Below are 20,632 nucleotides of genomic sequence, written 5' to 3' on the forward strand. Positions count from 1 at the left end.
CTGTTCTCTGGTCACTGTTCATCCAATAGAAGTCAGAACACTTCCCACCTACTTTCTTGTGAAAACCTGAACCTCAAGGGGGAATCTTGTGCCTTTTTTTTTTCAGTCAAGCCTCCAAGGTGAGAGGAACCTTGTATCTTAATTTCTGAATTCTTCATGGTCCATCTAAAAGTCAAAATCCCTTAGAGGTTTTGATTTTTTTTTTTTAAGAAATGACTAGTGTACTTGTTTATAAAATATGGAGAAAAACATAGGAAAGAAAAGGCATTTCTAACCCTGGGCAGCGGCTCCAGATCATCACAGTTGCAGAAACACCTGCAAATCTTTCCTCCTTGTAGATTGGTGTCACTTGAATTAAACAAGCTGAAAATTTCTTCTTCTTTAAGAGGCACCTTTACCATATCAACCTGAAAGACATGAGAGGTCTCATCCAGAGGGAGAATGGTGGAACAGAAGGTGAAAGAGTGGGAGAGAGATGCCAGTGGCAGGGAGTGGGCAGGTTGAGAAAGGCGGGCAGGAGGGCAGATACCTCTTTTAACAGCTTATGCTTTAGGTAGTAAACATTTACAAATGTAATTGAGCTGCAGCACTGGAAGATTTTCACCCCAGGAATGGTGATGATCTGCAAGACAAAATGTAAAGTTGAGGGAAATTTCTCAGTTATTTTATGAAATAAGAATAATACATCCTTAGAAGCTCCTAGAGAGTCTGTATTCTTCTTTTTTATTTTTTTATTTTTTTTGAGACAGAGTCTCACTCTGTCGCCCAGGCTGGAGTGCAATGGCACGATCTTGGCTCACTGCAACCTCCGCCTCTCGGGTTCAAGCAATTCTCCTGCCTCAGCCTCTTAAGTAGCTGGGATTACAGGCACCTGCCATCACGCCCTGCTAATTTTTGTATTTTTAGTAGATACGGGGTTTCACCATGTTGGCCACGCTGGTCTCAAATGCCTGGCCTCCCAAAGTGCTGGAATTACAGGTGTGAGCCAACACACCCAGCCTGTATTCTTCTTTATTAGAGACAAGAGCTAGAAAATTATTTCCTCCCATTTTCACCCTCTGCTTTTCCTGCTGTCTTCTTTCTCCCTTCATTTCCTTTTTCTTGGCCAAACTCTCCTTAAAGTACATTTACAAATGATCTTTAACTGGCTGCAGTACTATAAGAATTTAGCTACTTAAGAACCCGTCTTGGCTGGGCGTGTTGAGTCATGCCTGTAATCCTAGCACTCTAGAAGGCTGAGGCAAGCAGATTGCCTGAGCTCAGGAGTCCAAGACCAGCCTGGGCAACATGGTGAAACCCTGTCTCTACTAAAATACAAAAAATTAGCCGGGTATGATGGGGCACGCCTGTAATCCCAGCTACTGGGGAGGCTGAGGCAGGAGAATTGCTTGAACCTGGCAGGTGGAGGTTGCAGTAAGCCAAGATCGAGCCACTGCACTGCACTGTCCAGCTTGGGTGACAGAGCAAGACTCTGTCTCCAAAAAAAAAATAAAAACAAAGAACCCATCTCTACCAGTGTACATCACATCCCCCTCCTTTGTAAATGTGTATCTGCAGTGCAGGAAACAATGGCAAGGGATTTTGTAGAAAAACTAAGCATGAGGTGGGGCCCACCCTATCCCTTAGGCAGAGAAATGGGACCCATTTGGATTCTTACCTCCCGATAATCACTGATGCTTCTATAAATGTTGGTGTTAGGGATTTGACCCAGGAGAAGAATCTTAGCTCTGAAAGGAAATGCACTTGCCTTTAGGTCAGAGTTGGCTTACCTTGCCTTGTTAACCTCCTATTACCTGAGACAAAGTACCTGTGTGAACGAACAGTGGTGATGAAGAAAGCAGAAACTACTGAGATAATTAGTCCAATGTCCAGTCCCAGGAAAATTGAAGATGAGAATGTCATCATCCAAAGAGCCTTATGGAAAAGGGAATGAGGGGAAAATGATCATGAAAACAAGTTCAACTGAGAAAATGATCAGTCCTGTTTCTCAACTCACCTTCACCCTCTCCCTTACTACACCTGGGCTTTAGAGAAATATTCCATAGCCACATGGACTTGTGCCGTGACAAACAATGGGGCCCTCCAGGATGCCTAGCAATTCTTTTATGCATCCCTGGTCGCCTCTGTCTTCAAATCTCTCTCAAAACTTCAATTTCCTCATGTGCAAAATAGTAATAATGTCTACCTTATAGGCTTTGTTGAGATTAGGAATACCATTTGCAAAGCCAACTAGAATACTCACCAAATGGTAGTTGCTATTTTAAGACGTATAAGAGTTGTTGCAAATCTTTACCATCCTTTTCAGGCCCCTACCCCAGCACCTTCTCCATTACTTCATCTTCACAGAAGAAAAGTCGGCTGAAATTCCTTAAATATATATTTTCCTCACCAGCTGCCACTTGTCAGTATCTATACTCAATATTTCCTTATTCTCTTCCGTCCCTTTGGAAGTGGTATGCCTCCCCCTGGAATAGAAACTATCTGTGCAGTGGATCCATCCCCTCTTAGCTCCTCAGGGATCTGGCTCCAAAAGTTATCCCCTTTCATATTTCTTTGCCTCTCCTGGGTCCTCCTCTCATCACATTCTATCCTCCACCTTTTATTTCTTGCTGTTTCCCCTTTCTGACCTCCAGTTTTGTGCTCCAGAGAGGAGTGTGCTCCAGCAGTTATTCTGCCTGACAAGACACCACCTTCCCTTATTGGGATTGGAGACTCCTATCCTGAAATGTATTTACATTAACTGGATTAAAAGTCATTCAAGGCTGGGTGCAGTGGCTCACGCCTGTAATCCCAGCACTTTGGGAGGCTGAGGCACGTGGATCACAAGGTTAGGAGTTTGAGACCAGCCTGGTCAATATGGTGAAACCCTGTCTCTACTAAAAATACAAAAATTAGCCGGGCATGGTGGTGGGCTCCTGCAGTCCCAGCTACTCGGGAGGCTGAGGCAGGAGAATCACTTGAACCCGGGAGGCAGAGGTTGCAGTGGGCTGAGATCACGCCACTGCACTCCAGCCTGGGCAACAGAGTGAGACTCCGTCTCAAAAAAAAAAAAAAAAAAAGTTATCCAAATATGCGATAAATGACAAACCCTTTTTGCTAGATTTGGATGTAGCTGTAGCCACTTAATCCTTTTCATTTAATTTTGCATAGTTGGAATGAGGTCTTCGTGTTTTCATGTACCAACAACCTTGACTCTCCTTTTTAAAGCAAAACTGGAGTACTAGGCATCAAAGAGTTGTTTGTGTTCTTTAGGTCCATGGCAGATCTCTTTTGTTTGTTCTTTCTCCCTCTCTCCAACCTCCCTCTGCCCTCCCCTTCCTCAGCCAGGGCATCTACACTCACACAGTCATATTGGTCCTGCCTCCACAGGCTGGGTAGGTTAGAAATGGTTTCAAGGTAGGGAACGACGTTGCTCAGAATAATACCAGCCAGCACAGCCTGTGGGGAAAAGATAAATCCTGGTTCATTTTCCCTTTGGGGTGTAAAACTCACAAATCCCCACCAAGGAATCACAAAAAGTTAGCCTTGCCACTTTGAGATATTTTGCATTGATATTTTATATGAATACCATGTCTATGTTCCAACTCATTGTCCAATCAAATAAATTTTCTCTACGTTTCTCTTTTCTCTTCCTTTCTGAGGCAGGGTCTCGCTCTTGCCCAGGCTGGAGTGCTGTGACGTGCTATCATAGCTCATTGCAGCCTTGAACTCCTGGGCTCAAGACGTCCTCCCCACTCAGCCTCCCAAGTAGCTGGGACTACGTGCCATCACTCACGGCTAATTTTGTCTCTACATTTTTCTTTGCTCTCCTCCTTAATTTGCCAAAAACACAAGGCAAGGTCAGGCCAATGTCAAGGCCTGACTGATTCAGCCAGGAAAGCTGACAATAGCCCCTTTTAGATTCAGGTAGTTCATTACTCACATAGACAGTGAGAGGAAGAGTAACTTGAGGAAAGTGAAAATCACCTCCTTACCATTGAACAGGCCCCGGAGACAAAAACTTCTTATCTGAGCAATTTAAAAGGGAGCAAAGACCACCTGATGACCATCTGACAGGCCATCCGGAGGCAAAACTCCTTATCTAGGAATTTAGAAGTAAACAAACTTCCCTAATATCTCAAATTGGCATGTGATTCCAGGCCTCTTTCAACTTTTATAAGTAACACAATTTTCTATACATCTCTGGAATGCTGTGCTGAAACTCGTTTTACAACCCTAAGCTCCCGCCTTAAGGTCTATGAATGCTGCTAAGGAAAACCCACCATAGCACACTCAGTCCTGAGGCACGTGGATCACAAGGTTAGGAGGTTGAGACCAGCCTGGTCAATATGGTGAAACCCTGTCTCTACTAAAAATACAAAAATTAGCCGGGCATGGTGGTGGGCTCCTGCAGTCCCAGCTACTCGGGAGGCTGAGGCAGGAGAATCACTTGAACCCGGGAGGCGGAGGTTGCAGTGGGCTGAGATCACGCCACTGCACTCCAACCTGGGCAACAGAGTGAGACTCCGTCTCAAAAAAAAAAAAAAAAAGTTATCCAAATATGCGATGAATGACAAACCCTTTTTGCTAGATTTGGATGTAGCTGTAGCCACTTAATCCTTTTCATTTAATTTTGCATAGTTGGAATGAGGTCTTCGTGTTTTCATGTACCAACAACCTTGACTCTCCTTTTTAAAGCAAAACTGGAGTACTAGGCATCAAAGAGTTGCATCCTTTCGCAGTGTTCTTCCCTTCTAATAAACTTTCCTTTTTCAAACCTATACTATTGTCAGTAAATTATTTTTCCCAACCCGCAAGTCGACCACTCACAGGTGCCAGGGCTCTGACATCTCGCCAGGCATAGCTAAAGGTTATAGTCATCTATCCCCTTCTGCTTCTGTTACTTTTGGTGTGTGGAACAAGACCCATGGGAGCTGGTGCCTTTGGCTACTTGGCCTTGCCTTGTCTGGTTTGCTTGACATATCTGTTACCTACCTTATCCAGAAACCATTCTCAGATGGGATGATAAATTAAGAGAACTTACACTCACAGAAACTCTAAAACAATTCCAACTGGGCTTTTCTTCATGTTGAATCATAATATACTGTAATGATTTACTAATGAAATACCATTTTGTTTATCAAATTAAATGAGCAAATTTAAAATACTGATAGCCAAGTGTGGTGGCTCATGCCTGTAATCCCAGCACTTTGTGACGCTGAGGCAGGAGGATCACTTGAGCCCAGGAGTTCGAGACCAGCCTGGGTGACATAGTGAGACACCATCTCTACAAAAAAAATAAAATTAGCCAGGTGTGGTGGCATGCGACTACAGTCCCAGCTACTCAGGAGACTGAGGTAGGAGGATCACTTAAGCCTGGAAGATGGAGGCTGCAGTGAGGTGTGATCGTGCCACTGCACTCCAGCCCAGTGAAAGAGCAAGACCCTGTCTCAAAAAAATAAAATAAAATAATTGATATTACCCTTTATACATGGTTGTTGAAATAGGGCGGTGCCCTTTTGGAAAATCACTTGACAGTATATCCAGAAATGCTGATATGTTTTCACACAAAACCTTTTTTTTTTACTTTCAGAAATTTATCCTAAATCTTGGCCAGACGCAGTCTGTAATCCCAGAACTTTGGGAGGCTGAGGCAGCCGGATCTCTTGAAGCCAGGAGTTCCAGACCAATTTAGCCAATGTGGCAAAAACCTGTCTCTACTACAAATACAAAAATTAGCCGGGCATGGTGGTGCATGCCTGTAATCTCAGCTACTCGGGAGGCTGAGGCATGAGAATCGCTTGAACCTGGGAGGCAGAGGTTGCAGTGAGCCAAGATCACACCACTGTACTCCAGACTGGGTGACAGAGTGAGACTCTGTCTCAAAAAAAATAAAAAATCTTATATCTAGAAAACTGTAGATGTGCCAGGCATGGTGGATCACGCCTGTAATCCCAGCACTTTGGGAAGCTGAGGTGAGTGGATCATTTGAGGTCAGGAGTTCGAGACCAGCCTGGCCAACATAGTGAAACCTCGTCTCTACTAAAAATACAAAAATTAGCCAGGCAGTAGTGGCGTGCACCTGTAATCCCAGCTACTCAGCAGGCTGAGGTGGGAGAACTCCTTGAGCCTGGGAGGCAGAGGTTGCAGTGAGCCGAGATTGGGCCACTGCTCTCCAGTCTGGGCAAGAGAGTGAGACCCTGTCTCAAAAAAAAAAAAAAAAATGGTAGACATACAAAATTACTCATTGTTATTTATAACAAAAATGTAGACAACCTAATTTTCCAAAAATGTCAAATGTTATAGAATGAAGTTTCATGCTATATATTAAATAACAAGAATATAAAATTGTACAGTTAGGTTACAACTATGCAAAGTGATATCCATTTATAGAAAATAATATTGGTTGGATAGATGCCAAAATGTGAATAGTTTTTTATTTGTGATGGTGAATGACATTTTTATCTATTTTGCATTTTCTAAAGTTTTGAAAATGAGCATGTTTACTTTTAAAATGGAAAGAAAGTTTCCTAAATATGAGAAAATGAAGATTTATACGCACAAGGATATAAAAATCGTTCAGGGCTTCAAAGTAGAATTTAACCTACTTTTAAGAAACATTTTTGCTCACACCTGGCTGGGCGTGGTGGCTCACACCTGTAATCCCAGCACTTTGGGAGGCTGAGGCAGGTGGAATCACCTGAGGTTGGGGGTTTGAGACCAGCCTGACCAACATGGAGAAACCCCGTCTCTACTAAAAATACAAAAAAGTTAGCCGGGTGTGGTGATGCATGCCTGTAATCCCAGCTACTCGGGAGGCTGAGGCAGGAGAATCGCTTGAACCTGGGAGGCGGAGGTTGCCATGAGCCGAGATTGCGCCATTGCACTCCAGCCTGGGCAACAAGAGCAAAACTCCATCTCAAAAAAAAAAAAAAAGAAAAGAAAAAGAAGGGAAGAAACATTTTTGCTCACACCTGTAATCCCAGCACTTTGGGAGGCTGAGGTGGGCGGATCACCTGAGGTCAGGGGTTCAAGACCAGCCTGGCCAACATGGCAAAACCCCGTCTCTACTAAAAATGCAAAAATTAGCCAGGCGTGGTGGCAGGTGCCTGTAATCCCAGCTACTCAGGAGGCTGAGGCAGGAAAATTGCTTGAACCTGGGAGGCAGAGGTTGACGTGAGCTGAGCTGAGCTGAGATCATGCCACTGCACTCCAGCCTGGGCAACAGAGGGAGACTCCCATTTCAAAAAAAAAAAAAAGATTTTCTTGTGGTCATGAAATTCCTGTATTGGTTTAATTTCTTAGCCCTTTCCTAGCTGTCCTCTCCTCCGTATTCTCTGCCTGGGAATTAGAACTAATCTTACCATGAGGAATGGCTGAGTCCACGCTTACTCTGGCTTTCTGAGGGTACCCAGTGACCCGTTAGACACAACAGGTCAGTAGAGGAGCGAAAAGCAAAGATGAAGTTGGCAGAAATTACTTCTTTCCCACCATACCATCTTTTCCACTATGCTGTCTTCTTCCCAGTCAAGAATTTCCAAACTTCCTTCAATTTGAAGAAATACGGTGGGAAGGAAAATAAACTCAACCTCATAGGGTTTTTGAAAGGTTTTTGACTTGAGGCAGGGAGTATGGAGAGGAAACAAATCTTTTCATAAAACAATATGCAACAACATTTTTATCCTTCTAAATATTAAGGTGAAACATGCTCATGGTGTAAAAACAAGTTAAACTCATACATAATTTCCATTATCCCAGAGATAACCACTGGTATGTTCTACATTTTTCTTCCACACAAAATTGGAATAATATTGAATATATTATTTTATATCATGTTTTTCAAAATTTGTGTTGGTCCTCTTGTAACTAGTTGAGATCCTAGCCTGAATGCTCTACTAGGGACTCTAACAAGGGTTTTGCAACTATTCACAGTTTTTCAAGAAAGGAAGAAGTCATTTATAGCTTAGTACTCATAGAACCTTATTGTTACAGTAATTCATCTATTCCATTGATCTTATTATAATCACAACTGCTCACTCAGAAACATGCTAACTAGATGCTATAAAATTAATGTGATGTAATATGGCTGGCCAAAAGCAAGGGCTGTTCTGCCCCCAACGTGTTTATAATAAAGGAGTCCCAACTTTTATCACTACCCGTCAGTGAACCCTGATAATTTTTGTTCGTTTGGAATTTTAAAATTCTGCTTCATTTAGTTGTAAAGAAAAAATATCCATGTCCAAAGTAAATCAGTGAGTGGCCTCCTAAAATAGATTCCAACAGTGATAGCAACAAAGGTGCTGTAGAAACTGAATTCTGCAGATTACCTCTACTGGGAATCAGAGGACCGCTTGCGTGTCAATTTGAGCTTACTAGTTCCACCCTCCTTGCATAGATTCCATGCCTTGGCTCCAAGGTCCTTGAATCATATGAGCAGAAGGCAGCAGCAGCCTTGTGGGTGGTCCTGCTCTACTGACACTTGCTATTCACCAGGTGGAAAGGAAGCATTCAGAAGGATGGAGATCACATTTACAACCACCCCAGCTTCAGGGACAGCCACATCGGTGTGTAACCAAGCTGCTACACCCACAGATAAACCTTCTCTCACCTCCCTAAGTACTATATAAAAATGGCTAACAGGAACATGAAGAAAACTTAAAAGGAAATGATGGTCACTGAGTATAGACCTACTGTAACCTAAGAAGAGAAGGATTATAGCTAATAATTAACGCACCTGGCATCTCTACAGGGTGCTCAGTTTCACACAAAGGGAAGAATGACACATTTGTATATAGAGGCATGCTGGCTGAATACTGAGTTAAGACACAACTTTCAGACCTGCCTTCTAGTGTTGTGAACTAACCAAGAGGCAGTGTAGCAGCAACGGGAGGACTGAGTTCACACAAATGCAGAACAAGGCCTTCTGGAAGCAGTGTAAGAAAACAGATGGCATGAATGCACAGTGAGTTTCCAAGCCCATGTTGGTGTGGCTTCGGAAGTCTATTTTGGTCATTTTTCACTGAATCCTTGCTTACGAAGCTTGCTTTATAGCTTAAGCAATAAAAAGAAGATTCAATAATAATAATAACTTAATTTTATTTATTTATTTATTTTTTGAAACAGTCTCACTCGGTCACCCAGGCTGGAGTGCAATGGCGTGATCTCAGCTCACTGCAGCCTCCCAGGTTCAAGCGATTCTCCTGCCTCAGCCTCCAGAATGGCCGGGATTACAGGCACCTGTCACCACACCCAGCTAATTTTTATATTTTTAGTAGAGATGGGGTTTTGCCACATTGGCCCGGCTGATCTTGAACTCCTGACCTCAAGTGATCTGCACACCTTGGCCTCCCAAAGTACTGGGAATACACCACTCTTGGCCTATAACTAATGTTTTTCTTTTTTAGACGGAGTCTCATTCTGTAACCCAGGCTTGAGTGCAGTGGTGGGATCTCGGCTCACTGCAATCACTGCCTCCCAGGTTCAAGAGATTCTCCTGCCTCAGCCCCCAAAGTAGCTGGGATTACAGGCATGCACCACCATGACCTGCTAATTTTTGTATTTTTGGTAGAGATGGGGTTTCTCCATGTTGGCCAGGAGGGTCTTGAACTCCTGACTTCAGGTAATCTGCCCAGTTTGGCCTCCCAAAGTGCTGGGATTACAGGCACCAGCCACGGTGCCCAGCCCTATAACTGATGTTTCTTGAGTGTTTACTATAGGCCCAATACTATTACATCTATCTATCTACACACCATATAAATCTTATATATAAATATACGTGTGTGTGTGTGTATATATATATATATATATATCACATCATTTAACCCTCAACCCTGGGATCCAGATACTATTATTTTGAATGAAAGGGACTAGAGATAGGCTGGAGCAACCATTGGGGATAATCTGAATGCAATTCTCCTCGGAGATGCCCGCCCCCCGCCCCCACCCCCTCACCCCCCGCACGCACACACCAAGGAGCAATCCAGAGCCCTGGTCGTTGTTGACTTAGTTATTTGATCAGTTCTACTTACATTTGGCAGTGTGTAGAAAAAGTGTCCCATCTTCACCATCAGGAGCAGCATCACACCTGCGCCTACCAGAGATGCAAACTGAGGAGACAGAGCCAGTTGGAGAGAAACCATCAGGAACGTATTGGTCCCTGTCTGCAACTGAGGCCTTCTGCTTGGTGAGAAGCATGTCAATTTTTCTTAAAAGGAGTTGAGTTCAGTCCAAGTGTATTTTTGTTGAACTGACATTTTCAAGTCTTATCAAAGTGCTAAACACATACTAGGTACTCAATAAATACTCCCTGAATAAATGGAAAGATGCTCCCTGAAAAGCTCCACGTTGTCCTGGGCATTTGAATCTTTACTGCCACTGCTCTGTGCTGTGAATCTGAATTCTCCTAAAATCTGATTTGCATCTCCTCCTAAGTTTAATCTCTCCTTGCACAATTGAGAAAAGCCCTAGTTGGCCGGGTGCGGTGGCTCACACCTGTAATCCTAGCACATTGGGAGGCTGAGGCCGGCAGATCACAAGGTCAAAAGATGGAGACCATCCTGGCCAACATGGTGAAACCCCGTCTCTACTAAAAATACAAAAATTAGCTGGGCTTGCTGGTGCGTGCCTGTAATTCCAGCTACTTGGGAGGCTGAGAGAGGAGAATCGCTTGAACCCGGGAGATGAAGATTGCAGTGAGCCAAGATCACGCCACTGCGCTCCAGCCTGGCGACAGAGTGAGACTCCATCTCAAAAAAATAAATAAATAAAAATAAGGAAAGAAAAGCCCTAGTAGCTCCTCAGTGTCAGCCTTAAAATCCCAAGCACCCTACTTCCCATGTAAGTAAATTTCCCACCCCTCACTCTCCTGTTTGCTGCTTGGGTAACTGCCCATCTAGCAGCTTCAGTGGAGCTTCATCTTTAAAAACACAAAGATAATCACTTCCCATTTTCCTGCTTTAGTTTCTCTCTGCTCCAGTGCCATCAAAAAGAAAGAAAGAAAGAAAGAAAAAGCTACAAACATGAGTCAAGGCTGTATATAGCAGCTCTGGATCCTATCCCAGTTGGGTTGACTACTTTGGGCTCAGTGTCTCTTGGTAAGCAGTGATTCTCACTTGGCAAAATAAAGGTGGAAAACTAAGAAGCATAGTTTCCTTGATAAGCCCAATGGTCTCTGGATAGTCTTGAACTCATTATATCCTCTATTGGTAAATTTCCATTTTGTAAGCCACTAGTAATAAAAATAATAGAAACCAGTGCCATTTTCCACTGTGATGGGAATAGGGGATGGGGCAAAATTATAACCACAAATCAGAACAATGGCACAGAAAAGCAAGAACTGAGGGAGTCTCTCGATTCTAATCTACCAAAGGACCACTCAGCAATGATTCTCTAATTTTTCTCTGTATTTTTTACGTGGCGGGGGGGAAACACACCTTCCCACTGGGTTCCCTCTCGCTACTCATTGCTATTTGCCTTATAAATGTATTGCCGAAAATAATAGCAATGCAATCAACGTCCTGCTTCTTTCTTTCCCCATCCCAGCTGACTCACAGCTAAAGTGAGTGGCCTGATATGGAAAGGCTGAATCACATGAGAGTAGTGTAGGAAGGACTCAGGAAAATGGATCACCATAACTGAAACTCAGAAAGCTCTGATGGCAAACATTTCAGACACTGTGGAACTGAGACAGGTAACCCCAAAGCCTCTCCAGCCAGGTGACATGTCAGCCTGTTGCTGGATCTAATTTCTGGCTCTAGCTTCAGTTGGCCTTTGCTGATGTTATAGAAAAAACTATTTTCATTAGCACAGGAAATCTATATCAGGCCTTTTCTTTCCTGCCACTTTTTTCCTCCAAAATTCTTCTGATTATTTTTAAGGAAACAAAGGCAGGCAGACACAAAATAAGTTGTATAAAACTAGGTTAGGCCAGGCGTGGTGGCTCGCACCTGTAATCCCAGCACTTTGGGAGGCCGAGCCAGGCAGATCACCTGAGGTCAGGAGTTCGACACCAGCCTGGCCAACATGGTGAAACCCCACCTCTACTAAAAATACAAAAAAATTAGCTGGGCATAGTGGTGGGCGCCTGTAATCCCAGCTACTTGAGAGGCTGAGGCAGGAGAATTGTTTGCACCTGGGAGGCAGAGGTTGCAGAGCCAAGACCGCGCCAATACACTCCAGCCAGGGCAACAGGAGCAAAACTCCATCTCAAAACTACAACAACAACAACAAAAATCGTAGGTCAAAATGAGCACAAACTAGACACCAAATCCCATAAAATTAGCTGCTCAGAGAGGGTTGGAGGCCTGCCAATAATTGTGTTCCCCTTGGCTGCACATTCATAGGAATGGGTTTTGGGATCAGAGGACCATCCTCTGTGGCATTGTGCCTCAGGAAGATGCTCGATGGCTCTCAGAGCTCAGCCTCAGTGCCTGAACAGGGTCTGATGACAGCAAGCACTGTCTGCATGTTTTACATCTCATGCATGCTTTGTTTTTCTGACCAGATTTTCCATCACTTTTCCAGGCTTTCTTGAGCAAAGACTGACTGTGCCTTCTCTCCAGAGAGTCAAAGCCATGTGAGTTTCCATAGCCACAGCCACAATCAACATGCAGACCCTCAGGCATCAATTGCTCCATGTACAGGGGGCTCCATGAAGTAGAATAGCAGATGATGAACACCTGCCCAGGCACTTGGGTCTTGGGGTAGAAGTGATGATTTTTGAACTCTTAAGTGACAGGCACCCATTAGCATCTAATTTAATTCTCACAATGGGCAAGTTTGTCTTATCCCCACTTTCCAGATGAAGACTAGAGCCTCAGAGAGCAAAATTAATTTGCCCAAGGTCACATACATCTAGGAAGCATGGAGTCAGGTTCAACCTCCCCTGACCATCTGACTCCAAAATCCAGGCTCTCTCCACGGCCCCATTGACTTCCTCTAAAAAGAACGCAATGCATTCATTTCTCTCTTTTACAATAACCCATTTTTAAAGCTGTTCGGGGAGCCTGGGCAAGGCAGGTCCTTAGAAAGCAGGGGGCAATGAAAGAAACCTAATCTCGGAGAACACGGAAGCACAGTGGTACGAATAGGATGACCAGAAAGATGGAGTGGGGGACAGCCCAGCTGGCCACAGGCCTACTAGGGCTCATCACATCCCCTTTGCCATGGGTCAGGCCTGCCAATGCCTCAGGCTGAGGCTGTGGCCAGAAGGACCAGTAGGTTTTGCTGCAGCCACTGGAGGGAAATGGGTTCTAGACAGCAAGAAATTAAGTGAAATCTAAACACATATACACAGTTTGCATCTATGCCAGATAAAAAATAAAAACAAAGTGACCCTTGATGGCAGATTATTTTTGAGAGGTTCAGAGCCAGCCCCATATTTCTCTTTTCTGCAGTCCTAAGAAACTTTGAAGAAATAGGGGCATTCTCAGGCAGAGTGAATCAAGAGCCCCCAACGGGTTGGCGCACGGTGGCTCATGCCTGGAATCCTAGCACTCTGGGGGGCTGAAGTGAGAAGATCACTTGAGGCCTGGAGTTTGGATAACATAGCGAGACCCTGTCTCTGAAAAAAAAAAAAATCATAAGGCCTCCAGAGATAAGAGGTGGAGAGAAAACTCCACTCCCATGGAATGAAGAAGATGAATGAGTCTCATAGGTCTTTTCTGGTCCAGATTAGGAACTCAAGAGTATAGTCTGGGCAGCTGCCATGTGTAGGGCCAGGGGTCAGCAACATTCTCTGCTTGAGCCAGGGATTTGCAAGGGGCATGTCAAGGCCTCAGGGAGGGCTTCTCAGCATTCCTAGGAACATGCCTCCCTGTGGAGGGCCGCTGCACTGCATTGAGAGGTGTCACTGGCAGAACTGTGCTGCACAGATGAACAAGGTGGCAGCGGAAAACAAAATGAGTGCCATAGGCTACCTTTGAGGCAGACCTTCTGTCCAATAGGCTAAAATGCTAAAAATGGGCTTGCTCAGGGGTTGGAAATTCAATCGTCTGCCAAAACCCTCCCAAAACTTGGCCTTTCTATTCCCAGAATCAATGAGTGCATTTGGCAAAGCCAGTCTTCCTCCAGTCCGCATTGCACGCACAAGTGGAATCCTGCTGTTAAGACAGCTCTGAGGCTGAACTGAAGCCCTTCTTCCTCCTTCCATCTACACATACCCTAAACCCTTTCAGTACTCCATGAAAGTCCCACTTCTGCCATCATTCTCCTTCTTGCAATATTTATGCCGCTTTTTAAAAATCGTCCTCATTCTGCACTCAATTTTCCTTGCACTGTGATTTAGTTTTTTTCTAGCCGTGCACATCTTGTCTCCCAAATTTACATTATGCTTATATACTGAATAAACAAAGTATGTCATAAAAAGTTAGTGGAACTAATCTCTGGAATCGCCATTTCCATTTCTTCTTCTAAAACTCTCCAAGTCTCTTTGGAGTCTCTTTGACTCCAAAGTTTTTGCATGCTTGTACAAAACACTCTTCTTCTGAACATAGCCCAAATTTCTCTGTCTATTAAGCAGTAGTGGAAAAGGCCAATGTGTCCAGAAGAAGCTCTGTGACAAACAAAACTTGGTCCACATAAAATGGTACAATGTAGTCTTATTCTAGACCAAACTTGTCCAACCTGAGGCCTGCGGGGCCACATGTGGCCCAGGACAGCTTTGGATGCAGCCCAACAAAAATTCGTAAACTTTCTTAAAACATTATAAAACATTTTAGCAATTTTTTTTTTTTTTTTTTTAGCTCATCAGCTATTGTTAGAATTAGTGCATTTTATGTGGGCTCAAGACAATTCTCCTTCTTCCAGTGGGGCCAGGGAAGCCAAAAGATTGGACACCCCTGCTCTATACCCATGCTCTGACCCCTGCCTAATCTTTCTGACTTGTATTACCTTTTACCTTATGCTTCACCACATATTTGCCCATGGACTATGACACTTTGTCTTTCCATGTGAAAGTTGACTGTTCATTCTGCTGACACATTCATTTCTGACCATGGCTACACCTTTTACTATGTTTCTGCAGCAGAAGCTTGTCTTTGACCTCTGCCACTGTTTCTCTGGCGTCTGAATGCTGACTCATTCCCTGGGCAACCCCAGTTTCAATTCTGATAGCTCTCTGACATTTTGTCACTCTGTATAGTTGAGATGGGACACCTCTCAGGTTAGCATGTTGTGATTTTATCTAGTCAGTTCAAAACTCATGAACACTGGGCCGGGCCCGGTGGTTCATGCCTGCAATCCCAGCACTTTGGGAGGCCAAGGCAGGCAGATCACTTGAGTTCAGGAGTTCAAGACCAGCCTGGCCAACATCGTAAAACCCCATCTCTGCTAAAAATACAAATGTTAGCTGGATGTCGTGGCGGATGCCTGTAATCCCAGCTACTCAGGAGGCTGAGGCAGGCAAATCACTTGAGCCTGGGAGGCGGAGGTTGCAGTGAGCCGAGATCGTGTCACTGCACTCCAGCCTGGGTGACAGAGCAAGACTGTGTCTCAAAACAAAAACAAAAACAAAAAACAAAACTCATGAACGTTAGACTTATAAAATCTCATGCCTGCAATTAGACACTTTGCCTCTACAGTCTTTTCGACCACCATTCTCTCTGTGTATGCTTAACACATACCTAAACATTTAGTTTACTGACTCAGAATACCTGCAGAAAATCTGACCTAGATAATTTTCTCTTATACAAAAGTAGAACAGTTATACATTCTCTAGGCTCTCCTAGACAAAGACCTGACACCCTGTCATGAAAGCCCCTTGCCATGCCCTTTTGAGGAAGCCAGGAAAATTTTTGGTTTGCTGCCAAGGTGTGTAGAGTTGTATTATTGCTTTTCCAGACTAGGTGTGAGAATGCATCTTCCCACAGGGGGAAAGCATTAGCAGATGATGGTAAGTTTACCAGAAATATTCTTTTTTGTTTGTTTGTTTGAGACGGAATCTCATTCTGCCACCCAGGCTGGAGTGCAGTGGCACCATCTCAACTCATTGCAACCTCTGTCTCCTAGGTTCAAGTGATTCTCCTGCGTCAGCCTCCTGGGTAGCTGGAATTACATGTGTGCGCCACAACATCCAGCTAATTGTTTTTTTTTTTTTTCGTTTTTTTTTGTATTTCTAGTAGAGATGGGGTTTTACCATGTTAGCCAGGCTGGTCTCGAACTCCTGACCTCAAGTGATCCACCCACTTCGGCCTTCTAAAGTGTTGGTATTACAGGCGTGAGCCACCACACCTGGCCAGTTTACCTAAAATATTCTTATCCTTTAGGTATGTTACATGGAAAGTGGGGTTTTGTGGGCTAATATATGGAAACCTCTCACATATTTCTGTAGAAAATGGCTTTCAAGTTCCACATTGACAAGTAACTTTTAAGACAAAATCTGAGCAAAAATTAAGGCAAGCATGGAATCCAAATTCTTCCCAGAGGTCTTTCCCATTAAGCATAGCATTAAAACAGCAAGAAGATTAAACCCATTTAATTCCCTACTCTGAATATACATATGAATTGATATGAATATGTTTATGTATTAGAGATCAAATTGTATTTCAACATACCTGTTGTCTTCCTCCAGATTTATCCTGGATAATAGTCCTAGCAATAGCACCAGTAAACACACAAGATCTGAAAAATGAACTGACGACATTGCAAAGGCCGATGGCTATTAAATCCTGTAAAGAAACAGCAGATGCTTTAGGCCCCCCTTTTTGTTGAAGAATGCTGATCTTGAGTTGAAGGCATATGGTTTTTTTTTATATGAAGATAGGGTTGTTTGCATCACTTGAAATAACAGATTGAAATATTATTAGAAGGCCGGGCGAGGTGGCTCACACCTATAAGCTCAACACTTTAGGAGGCTGAGGCTGGTGGATCACCTGAGGTCGGGAGTTTGAGACCAGCCTGACCAACATGGAGAAATCCTGCCTCTACTAAAAATACAAAATTTGCCAGGCATAGTGGCGCATGCCTGTAATCCCAGCTACTCGGGAGTCTGAGGCAGGAGAATCGCTTGAACCTGACAGACAGACGTTGCGGTGAGCTGAGATTGCACCATTGCACTCCAGCCTGGGCAGCAAGTGCGAAACTCCATCTCAAAAAAAAAAAAAAAAAAATTAGAACAAAAGGATGGCACATCTGATTTTCTTGATTAAACCAAATCACCATTTTAGCTAGTCATCACAAGGAAAGTGCTTTTTCAAGGTGAGAAAATGAGACTCTGGCATTTTTATTCTCTTTCAAGTGATGACCAGGACTTAGGATGACAGGGAGAAGCACAATGCTATTCTCCCTGCCTTATGTACTACCCTAAAGGTCAAATTGGGCTGGGTGCGGTGGCTCACACCTGTAATCCCAGCAATTTGGGAGGCTGAGGCAGGCAGATCGCGAGGTCAGGAGTTCGAGACCAGCCTGACCAACGTGGTGAAACCCCATCTCTACTAAAAATACAAAAATTAGCTGGGCATGGTGGTGAGCACCTGTAATCCCAGCTACTCGGGTGGCTGAGGCAGGAGAATCGCTTGAACCTGGGAGGTGGAGGTTGTGGTGACCCAAGATCATGCCATTGCACTCCAGCATGGGTAACAAGAGCAAAACTCCGTCTCAAAAAAAAAAAAAGGTCAAATTGGAACACCTGTTGTTTCCATATTTCCCTCTTGAGTTCTAGGGAAAGGGCTAAAAGACAAAAACTATTTCTGGGAGGCCAACTGTATGGTATTAGAAGCCCTCGCTTTTTTTTTTTTTTTTTTTTTTTTGAGATGGAGTCGCCCAGGCTGGAGTGCAGTGGCGCGGTCTCGGCTCACTGCAAGTTCCGCCTCCTGGGTTCATGCCATTCTCCTGCCTCTGCCTCCCGAGTAGCTGGGAGTACAGGCGCCCGCCACCATGCCCGGCTAATTTTTTTTTTGTATTTTTGGTAGAGACAGGGTTTTACCGTGTTAGCCAGGATGGTCTTGATCTCCTGACCTCGTGATCCACCTGCCTTGGCCTCCCAAGGTGCTGGGATTACAGACGTGAGCCACTACTCCTGGCCCAACCCTGGCTTGTTATAAGATGTTCTGCAGCATTTCTTATTGCACCTCAGTATGTGGTTGGAGGACTTGGTAGAAAGAAAGCTAAAATTAAGAAAAGTGAAACTCTCCTAGCTTAACAACATGATGCCATAATTTTCTGGCCTCTCTGTACCATATCTGTTTTAGGGCAATAACACTCAGGTTAATTCAAGTGCCCTCAAAGTTAAGTATCCCTCACCTCTCAAAAATCCTTTGTGATTACTGTCCAAACCATGGTCCAAGTGGCTCTTCAGTTAAAAAGACTCCTGCTTCATGTTGGCAGGAGGCTTTGATTAAAGAACAAAGAGTTAAGGATCAGAGGAAGTAATAGTCCTCTCACCTGGTTGGAATTGACACTGTAATTGTGAAGACTGGCAATCTTCTTGCCCAGAAATATGAGCAGAAAGGAGCTCACCAAAGATAAGGAGAAGGCTTGTAAAATTATCTTGGGAAGAAGGCTGAAATCTGGTGTTACAGGAAACAGAAAGCTGGAATAGAATAGTGGAATTATTTCTGGATAGCAGGAATCCTTTCTTGGTACCTCCGCCACCTATTCTAACACTGGGCTGTCCTGATTCTTTTTTTTTTTTTTTTATGACAATAGGGACAAGTGGAGTGATTGAGGCAGCAGCCTGCCAAAACTGCCAGCAAACCAAGCCAAGTTATGAAAGCCATTGAGAGAACATGCTGTTGTGTCTTGTAGTTCAATGTTTCTGCCAGGTAGCAATGGCAGTAAACAGAACAGGCAAAACATTAACGATTCACGAAAAATGGTTTCTTGATACTGTTTGAGACCATACCAATAGGTGAACAATAGGTGGATATTTAAGGAAGAAATAATGCCTATTTTATAGAAACTCTTCCAGAAGTTGAAGATGAGGCAATACTTTCCAAATCTTTCTATAATGTCAACATACGGCTGGGTGCAGTGGCATAAGGCTGGGTGCGGTGGCTCACGCCTGCAATCCCAGCACTTTGGGAGGCCGAGGTGGGTGGACCACTTGAGGTGAGGAGTTTGAGATCAGCCTGGCCAACATGGTGAAACCTTATCTCTACTAAAAATATAAAAAATTAGCCGGGTGTGGTGGCGCGCATCTGTAATCCCAGCTACCCTGGAGGCTGAGGCATGGGAATCTCTTGAACCCAGGAGGCAGAGGTTGCAGTGAGCAGAGATTGTGCCACTGCACTCTAGCCTGGGTGATAGAATGAGACTCAGTCTCAAAAAAAAAAAAAAAAATTCAATATACTCTGACACCAAAACCAAACATAGACAGCACAAGAAGAAGAAAAAAAAAGACACTCAGACCAACATCCTTCATAAACACAAATGCAAAAGTTCTTATCATTTTAGAAAGTCAATATATAAAAGGATAATATACTATGGTCAAGTGGGGTTTATCCCAGAATGAAGCATTAGTTTAACAGTCAGAAATCAAGCACAATATCAATAGACTATAGAAGGAAAAAAAATCTTGATGATTTGGGGAGAGTGGTGTTTTTCTATAGATCCATACTGGCATAATTCTTTAAGTCAAATCTGGAAGCACAAATATGCTTCCTTTTTTATTTCTCTAGATTACTTTCTAAGTCAGAAAAAAAAATCTAAGTGTTTTAGATAAGGTTTGCTATTTGAAACGCTTATTCATTCTTTTGATTATCTTTAATCACTTCATCAAAGACAAATATGTATGCCTCAACAGTTGATTTCCTTCTGATAAATTATATAAAAATCCAAATTCAATAAAATGAATCATGTAAATACCCTTGGGAAAATTATCTTAAAAGAAATTTTGTGATATATATTTCCACAAAGCAAATAATCCCTTATCTAATTAAAATTTCTTGTTAGTTCTTGCATTTAAAATTTTATTTTTGAGTAGAAAGAATTCACTTTTAGCACCTCAAAGAGCTAAATATCATTTTCTTCACCATCCAACTATGTCTTCTTCTTCTTCTTCTTTCCTTCTTCTTCTTCTTCTTTTTTTTTGTATTGAGACCAGGTCTTGCTGTGTCACCCAGGCTGGAGTGCAGTGGCGTGATCATGGCTCACTGCAGCCTCATCCTTCCTCAATAAATCCTCCCACCTCAGCCTCCCAAGTAGCTAGGATTTCAGATACATGCAACCACACCTGGCTAATTTTTTTTTTTTTTTTTTTTTTTTAGAAATGGAGTCTCACCATGTTGCCCAGGTTGGTCTTGAAATCCTGAGCTCAAGCGATTCGCCTGCCTCAGCCTCCCACAGTGCTGGGATTACAGGCAGGAGCCACTGTGTCTGGCCCTACTATGTCTATTTTAATTTCTTATTTATAATTTATAACTTAAGGCCGGGCGCGGTGGCTCACGCTTGTAATCCCAGCACTTTGGGAGGCCAAGGTGGGCAGATCAGAAGGTCAGGAGATCGAGACCATCCTGGCTAACACGGTGAAACCCCATCTCTACTAAAAATACAAAAATTAGCCGGGCATGGTGGCAGGTGCTTGTAGTCCCAGCTACTTGGGAGGCTGAGGCAGGAGAATGGCATGAACCCGGGAGGCGGAGGTTGCAGTGAGCCGAGATCGTGCCACTGCACTCCAGCCTGGGTGACAGAGCTAGACTCTGTCTCAAAAAAAATAATA

General features: G+C 43.6%; 1 protein-coding gene across 3 annotated transcripts in view; it reads right to left on the reverse strand.

Moving 5' to 3' along the window:
* Positions 1–20,632, reverse strand: part of SLC26A8 (solute carrier family 26 member 8) — an 86,816-nt gene that overhangs the window by 15,628 nt on the left and 50,556 nt on the right. For all 3 annotated transcript variants that reach the window (XM_031012557.3, XM_055390276.2, XM_031012559.3), the window contains 8 exons: positions 18,358–18,505; positions 16,530–16,643; positions 10,008–10,085; positions 3,343–3,438; positions 1,808–1,914; positions 1,658–1,727; positions 530–622; positions 276–407 (listed from right to left, as the gene is read on the reverse strand). In XM_031012557.3, the coding sequence (XP_030868417.1) occupies positions 276–407; positions 530–622; positions 1,658–1,727; positions 1,808–1,914; positions 3,343–3,438; positions 10,008–10,085; positions 16,530–16,643; positions 18,358–18,505 (838 nt within the window). The remainder of the gene's footprint in view (positions 1–275; positions 408–529; positions 623–1,657; positions 1,728–1,807; positions 1,915–3,342; positions 3,439–10,007; positions 10,086–16,529; positions 16,644–18,357; positions 18,506–20,632) is intronic.

This window comes from Gorilla gorilla, chromosome 5, assembly GCF_029281585.2.
Source record: "Gorilla gorilla gorilla isolate KB3781 chromosome 5, NHGRI_mGorGor1-v2.1_pri, whole genome shotgun sequence".
In the NCBI taxonomy this organism is placed as follows: Eukaryota; Metazoa; Chordata; class Mammalia; order Primates; family Hominidae; genus Gorilla; species Gorilla gorilla.